Source organism: Lithobates pipiens, unplaced genomic scaffold (assembly GCF_037356315.1).
Source record: "Lithobates pipiens isolate NorthernLeopardFrog02 unplaced genomic scaffold, aLitPip1_a1.2 Scaffold_6, whole genome shotgun sequence".
In the NCBI taxonomy this organism is placed as follows: domain Eukaryota; kingdom Metazoa; phylum Chordata; class Amphibia; order Anura; family Ranidae; genus Lithobates; species Lithobates pipiens.
In genome coordinates this window covers 4082077-4090004 of record NW_027507881.1, presented here as the reverse complement: position 1 = coordinate 4090004, position 7928 = coordinate 4082077, and the positions used below count along the sequence as shown (strand labels likewise).

The 7928-nt window shown below is 41.4% G+C and overlaps 1 protein-coding gene and 1 pseudogene across 1 annotated transcript; both read right to left on the bottom strand.

The window, feature by feature from the left end:
• Window positions 1-419: 419 nt before the first annotated feature.
• On the bottom strand, window positions 420-1685 carry LOC143958196 (DNA-directed RNA polymerase III subunit RPC6 pseudogene; annotated as a pseudogene).
• Window positions 1686-6122: 4437 nt separating this feature from the next.
• LOC143958248 (vomeronasal type-2 receptor 26-like) lies at window positions 6123-7001 on the bottom strand. Its single transcript, XM_077467767.1, has one exon. It carries the CDS (start codon window positions 6999-7001, stop codon window positions 6123-6125), a length of 879 nt encoding a protein of 292 aa, XP_077323893.1.
• Window positions 7002-7928: the final 927 nt, after the last annotated feature.

The following is a 7928-nucleotide window of genomic DNA, read 5'->3' as shown; positions in this document are numbered from 1 at the left end:
CAGACCGCCGCAAGCCGATGTACGTCCTATTTTTGAAGAGGGATATCTCGGTAATGGCAGCAGCTGCTGCCACAACCGAGATATCCATCTCTTCAGGCGGCGGTCGGCTGTACGATAACGGTGGTCTCCGCGGCGGATTCGCCGCAAGATCACCGCTATCGGCGGCGGGAGAGGTGCCACCCCCCCTCCTGCCGCCCTCCCTCACCTTCCACCGCTTACCGGAGCCGTCGGTAGCGGCGGAGGTGATCGGGTCCTCTTCCTAGCTGGGCATAGAGACAAGTGAGGCTAAGATGGCCCCCACTCGTCTCTATACCATAGGAGGGCGGAAGGGACGTCAAAACGTCACTTCCGCCCATACCTCTTAAAGGTATTTATTTAGCATCTCACTAAAAATAAGTGCTTTTTCATAGTATTCGTGGTTCTTTCCGAGATGTTTATTACCACATTTACAACTTGATAGCGGAATATTGCGTTAAATAAAACTACATCACTCTCTGGTTTGGCCACGATTTTAACTGAAGTAATATCAAAAGTGGAATCTGAATAACAATAAAAATTGTAAACATCTAAAATAAATAATTTAGTACAGTTTGTACAGTTGGATACACCAAAGTGTGTCACGTGTATAGGTAGAGATCTTGCCCTGTGTTACTTTGCAATAGGCCTCCATCAGAACTCCAGCCACTCAGACATATATATACAATTAGATGGAGAAATATCGCCACCTTCTTGGCAGTCATCAAAAACCGGGCACAGGCCACAAGGTGTACGCACTAATCCTGCTGGCTGTATGATTGGGTTCACTCCTCTGTAAAGTTTCAATTGTCCATCCACACTGCCCACTGTCCCTTCTTTAGCTGCAATTATGGTCATTTCTACCTTTCCGTCATAAATCAGTGTGTTTAGAATAGTTTCTATGTCTTCCATTGATAATTCAACCTTGCTAATGCCAAGCTCACAGATATATTTCCAGACTTCATGGGAGGATGCAAAAGAACTGTTTCTTTGGATCATTGGGTTTTGCTTACTGTCCCTGGCTGCTTCTGCCTTAGTTTGCAAGAACTTAAAACACTGTTGGTTTAATACTTCGACAAATTCAGACTCAAAGTCCTGATCACTGTACCATGCTCCTCCTGTCACCGAGCGGTCAGGCTGTACATTATACAGCATGTACACTTTCTTTTTTGAAGCCGCTACTGACTTGACCGCTTTAATTAGCTTCTTGCTTTACATGTTCTTTAGGATTTTATTGATTTCAGTGAGAGGGAGATTACTTTTGTATCGAATGTCTCTGCTCCATATACCTTTATTTTCAGCATCCTCAATAATCTGATACACTAACTTTTCCTGATTGTCGGAACCCTTCATTTTACCAGTGGTCTGTGTATCATTCAGCCTGTACAAAAGGCCGGTTCCACTTCTAAGGAGATCCAGCTGACCAACTGATAGTAAGCGGTTGATAGCCATTGCTCTCTGCTTTGCTTCAATGTGTGGCATCTCATTCTGGATAACTTGATCTGTAATTCCATGAGGAAACTGCTGGCACAGCTCTATAATCCTGTTCTCTGTGTCAGTAGCGTCTCCGCTCTCCTGCTTCACCTTCCCATCCGCCATCTCCCAACTCTTCTCTCCCACTCTGCCTGGTACACGCCGATCACTCCTCTACACACACTCCATACACTCCACTGTGCAGGATCAACTGCCACCTCTTAAAGGTATATTTTTTTTAAATGTCAGATTTTCTTTTTTTTTTTTTTGTTGCATTTTAGCCAAAATATGAGATCTGAGGACTTTTTGACCCCAGATCTCATATTTAAGAGGACCTGTCATGCTTTTTTTCTATTACAAGGGATATTTACATTCCTTGTAATAGGAATAAAAGTGATCCATTTTTTTTTTTTAAAACAGTGTAAAAATAAATAAAATCAATTAAAATAAATAAGAAAAAATAATAAAATTTTTAAAAACACCCCGTCACGACGAGCTTGCGCACAGAAGCGGGCGCATACGTGAGTAGCGCCCGCATATGAAAACAGTGGTCAAACCACACATGTGAGGTATCTCCACGATCGGTAGAGCGAGAGCAATAATTCTAGCCCTAGACCTCCTCTGTAACACAAAAAATGCAACCTGTAGAATTTTTTAAATGTCGCTTATGGAGATTTTTGAGGCTAAAAGTTTGACGCCATTCCACGAGCGGGCGCAATTTTGAAGCATGACATGTTGGGTATCAATTTACTTGGCGTACCATTATCTTTCACAATATAAAAAAAAATTGGGCTAATTTTACTGTTGTCTTATTTTTTTATTCAAAAAAAGTGAATTTTTTCCAAAAAAAAGTGCGCTTGTAAGACCGCTGCGCAAATACGGTGTAAGAAAAAGTATTTCAATGACCGCCATTTTATTCTCTAGGGTGTTAGAAAAAAAACAATATAAAATGTTTGGGGGTTCTAAGTAATTTTCTAGCAAAAAAAACTGTTTTAAACATGAAAACACCAAGTCTGAAAAAGAGGCCTGGTCCTTAAGTGGTTAAGCTTCTCTTGTAAGAGGGAGCGAGGCTCTAAACGGAGTTTGGCCAGGGTAGTTGCATTACTGAGTATCGGGTTAGATTTGTTTAGGTGTTATAGGTTTTGTATATTATCGAATACATTTTGTAGTTTTATGGAGTAGGCTCTTTTAGATCGGGCACCTAATTGGATTAATATTCCACGGGCATATTCTTTGTGTACATTCCCTAGGGAGAAAATATTAGTGTCAGGAGTGTTGTTAACAAGGAATTAATTATGGAGATGTGGAGTGAGCACAGCGTTTGTCTCTTTTTCTTTGATTATTTTATTATTCCATTACCACAACAAGGTAGGACGTTGGGAATCTGATTCTGAGATTGTGATCAATATAGGCATATAATCAAAGGGGGTGAACAGCGCTGATCAGCAGACATGATCAATATAGGCGCATGGTCAGACCATGTGATATCAGCAATTTCGGAAGAAGATATCCATTGTAAAAGCCATTTGTCCACTAGACATAGATCAATACATGAATAGGAATTGAACCTGGGGGAGTGATAGGGGAGATGAGCAATGCTTTCTTTTGGATGTGAAGTCTAAAAGAGGATCAAGTTCAAACACTGAGTTCATATCACCACATACAATCAAATTACCCTGTTTGTGTTTAGCAATGCATTTAAAAAGTTTGCGAAAAATAAGTTACCTTAATTTGAGTTGGGAGCATAGATTCCCACAATCGTGTAGTGCTTATCGTTTATTGTACACACTAGAATGAGATATCTACCAATTTTGTCTATAATAGAGGAGTGAAGTTTTAAGTTTACAGAATTCCTTAGCAATAAGAACTCTTTTTTGGTGGAGAATTCAGCAGAAAACGCAAATGGGAAATTCTCTGTTTTGGTACTTTGGAGCTGCAGATCTTTTGAAATTTGTCTCTTGGATGATGATTATGTCGGCTTTGGAGTTTGTGGCTTCATCCCATAGGGAAAAATGCTTGGCAGGGTGGTTTAGTCCGTGGCTAATGATGGATGGTAGTTTAAGGGACATTGGGGTGGTATAGATGGTTGGTATCAACATTATTCTTCCAGATCTTGAACAGTGTGGACTGGATATGTGGAAACCAGTAAGAGTCTGTAACAAAAATGCCTTGGGGTGGTTTAACGTGCTAACATTAGAGCAGTGATGGTAGAAGCTAATAGCCTCGCAGTGCCTTGGTGGAAGTAAAATGAGAGTAAGTTATAAATGCAGTTGCCGTGGAACGGTAGCCATGAGAATAGTGTAAGACCATGTATGAACACAGAAGAAAAAAATAAAAGTAATACTAACATAAGAAGTTCGAAAAAATTAAGTTCCAGTGCAGATCAACTGCTGTATGTGTGGAAAACTTGCTAGTGAGTAGACAAGGAGACTCGCTTCTCCTGGGGGATATGGCCTGAACAGTGACAGTGAGCTTTAGCTGGTGTCCCCAGCGCTTAATGCTTCTTAGACCCCTTTCACACTGGGGCGTTTTTCAGGCGTTTTTCAAGCGCTTTAGCGTTAAAAAAAGCGCCTGTAAAGCTCTTGAAAGAAGCCTCATCTGCAGTCCCAATGTGAAAGCCCAAGTGCTTTAAGAGCCCTTTCACAATGTCAGCGCCCGAAAAACGCTCGTAAAGCGCCGCTTAAACTAGCAGCGCTTTACCAGCGTTTTTTGAGCATTTTTGGGGTGCTTTTAACCCCTGCTAGTGGCCAAATAAAGGGTTAAAAGCGCCCACAAAATGCTTCTGCCAATAGCATTTTTCAGGAGCTTTTCATGTGTTTTACAGGCGCTTCCCATTGATTTCAATTGGAAGGGGTGCTTTAGGAGCGTTGTATTCACCGCTCCAAAAGCGCTGCAAAGAAGCTGCTTGCAGGACTTTTTTTGACGCCCTGCCAGCGCAGCGCCTTAGTGTGAAAGCACTCAGGCTTTTACATTGGGATTGCACTTGCAGCTTCTTTCAGGCGCTTTTTTTAACGCTAAAGCGCCTGAAAAACGCCCCAGTGTGAAAGGGATCTCAGTGTGAAAGCACTCGGGCTTTTACATTGGGATTGCAGTTGCAGCTTCTTTCAGGCACTTTTTTTAACGCTAAAACGCATGAAAAACGCCTGAAAAATGCCCCAGTGTGAAAGGGGTTTTATTTCTGCGCTTGCTCAAGCACCGATTTCCTTCTCTGGTGGGATTTGGGGAGAAGTGAGAGGAGTGTGCTTCAGGTGGATCTACCGGGATATCTATCCATACTATCAGTAGGTGTAACCCCTCACTGAGTGGGATTATAGTTGAAGTGGAGCTGTCACAAATAATCTTGAGTGTAGCAGGATATTTACATTGATATCCTATGTCATGGTTCCTCAAAGCTTTGGTGATGGATATTAGATTCTTACGTCTTTGTAGGGTATGGACAGAGAGTTCAGGAAGCAATTGAATGGCCACAGCTTCCTCAGGAAGGTGATCTTTTTCGCAGAAAGTTTTGGGGACGGTTTCTTTCGCTTTAAAATAGAGCATCCGTAGAAGGACATCTCTTGGTACTTGTTTAGGTAGGAATGAAGGTTTGGGGATCCTGTGGATGCAATCTATTGTGAGATCTGCTGAGAATAGTGATGGTACTGCAGCTTTTGGAAGCAGGCTAGCATGTCTGCTTGGAGAGATGAGCGTAGTGATAGGAGCATTTCCTTCATGATAATATCTTGACGGGGCCACTGTGGGGAATTCAGCATTAGGGTCAGGTTTAGGGGTGCTATCCTCTTGGTTAGGATGTTGTTGTTTTCAATGATACTGTTTTATATTTCTTATATATTTTATGTTAGTGACTCTGTGAAGATGTGTCCTTCTCCTTACATATCGTCTTGAATGTATCCTGTAGAGGGATATATAGGCTAGATTTAGGCTGATGAGCACATTTATAAGCCATTATGAAATCACAAGATCTTGCAGACAAAAGTACATTATTTGGGTGCCAGTTCAGGGTTGGTTTCTTGATGTGTTTGCTCACCCACTAGCCATTTTTTGACTCAAAGTAACACACAGATATAGGTCTTGCTCCGCTCCCCACTGCAAACTTTTTTTCCAAAGGTGACCACTTGACAAAGGTTGCTGCTCAATTTATATCCAAGATTTATATCCAAGATAACCAATGTAGGTTTCCCTACCACATCTTTTTGGCTCCACACATAAGCTTTGCGATCAGTTCCACAGGTCACTATATGATCACTTTTAGGAGCCAAGTCTATGCCTGAAATGTGTCCATTGTGCTCCTTCCGTTCATGATCCTGCCCCCGCTGTTTCCTTTCTTGCTTGTAGATGTGTACCTCATGGTTATTGGGGCTTATTGCAATCTATGTGTGGTCTTTGAGGTAACAACTGGAATAATGACATTCTGAACTTGTTTATCCTTAATGAGCTCTACAGCGGGGATAGAAAGATTTGCAGACTCTGGTCAGTCAACGCAAATCCACTGATACAATGGAGTCTGGAACAGGAAGCGGAATGAGTGTTTATATATAACAGTGTTCATTTTCAATATACTAGTTAAATACCAAAATTAACAATAATAGAGATAATGTTATAACTACTGGTAATCCAGTGTTGCTCCATACATATTAGTGGATAAATATTTTTATATTCAGGTCGGGTCTGAACAGAATTATGTAACTTTTTGGGAAAAATATACAGACAAGAAGTCCAGCACTTGATGCCATTACAGCAAAAACCTCCACAGCCACCATGTATTTCCCTCTGGTGCTCAGATAGGCCGGGATCATGGCAATCCAGACACTGCAGAACACCAGCATGCTGAAGGTGATGTACTTGGCCTCATTAAAACTGTCCGGTAATGTTCTGGCTAAAAAAGCTATAATGAAGCTCACAGCTGCCAGAAGCCCCATATATCCCAGGACAGAGTAGAAGCCGATAACTGAACCCTCATTACACTGAATGATGACCTTCCCCTGATAAGAGTGAGTGTCCCGATCTTGGAAGGGAGGAGAAATAGACAACCAAGAGACACAGATTATGACTTGAACCAGTGAGAAGACACAAATGATAGAATTGGGCAGTTTGGCTCCCATCCATTTCCTCCAGGGACTCCCAGGTTTGGTGGCTTTAAAAGCAATACACACCATGATACTTTTGGCAAGTAGAGAAGAGACGGCAACTGAGAAGATGACACCAAAAGAGGTCACACGCAGCATGCAGGTCACATCTACTGGATGGCCGAGGAACAAGAAGACACAGAGGAAGCTCAACATGATGGAGACCAGGAGAAGATAGCTCAGGTCCCGGTTATTAGCTTTAACAATGGGGGTGTCCTGATAATGTATAAATATCCCCAATATTAAACCAGTCAGAAGACAACAGAGGATGGAGACAGCTGAAAACACGGCAACAATGGGATCATCAGTGTAGGAGAGAAATTCCACCACTCTAGGAACACAACAATCCTTCTTCTGATTTGGCCATTCTTCATTGCGACATTTCATGCAGTTTTCGCTGTCTGAAAGAAGGACAATACAAACACAATGAGCATAAGAAACGTGTTATAGGCAGAAAAATTATAATGGGGAGTTTCAATGTAAATTGTCTGAAAATCCTGATAACGATCCTCTTTTATTTGCTGTTAAACCCCCTGGTGGTATTCCCGAGTCTGGCTCGGGGTGAAAATTTTTGTACCATTAGCGGTAACCCTGAGCCAGACTCGGGACTGCATCGCTGGTTCCAGGAAGAGATTACTGACCTTATCCCCTGGATCCAGCGAAGTTCCCCCACTGTGCGAGCGACCGTCCTCCGCTCGATCTATCACATCACCGAGCTCCGTTCCCTGCGAGCGTTGCAACGCACAGGGATGGAGAACGGCGCCAAATTCAAAAAGTAAAACACACACATTACATACAGTATAATGTAATCTTACAGATTACACTGCTGTATGTAATTATTTCACATCCCCTTTGTCCCTAGTGGTCTGCCCAGTGTCCTCCATGCAGTTTTATATTATAAAAACTGTTCTTTCTGCCTGGAAACTGGAGATTGTCCATAGCAACCAAAACTGTCCCTTTACATCAAAAGAGATTTTAGACCAGCTAGAAAACAGCGATAATAAATTAGAATCACTCGCAGAATTGAGGGATAGCGATTTGTGGGGAGATCCGTCATCAAATACTGAAAAGTAATGACAGCGACAATTCTGCAACTGAGCAAATTTCTGTGTATTTGATTTGATTACATTATTGAATATTTTTTTATTATTGTTATATTATTATTTGGTATAATTATTTATAGTTATTTATTATATTATAATTTATTATTTCATTTTTCAAACTTTATGGTTTGGACAGATTTAAGTGAGTTATTTCTAAGGATTACAGGACTACAATATAAAACGGCAAATTTTCATGCAAAATAATTGTACT

Bases quoted from the DNA above. Each gene is read 5' to 3' on its own strand.
- LOC143958248 (XM_077467767.1), bottom strand. From the start codon at position 7,001: ATGAAATGTCGCAATGAAGAATGGCCAAATCAGAAGAAGGATTGTTGT.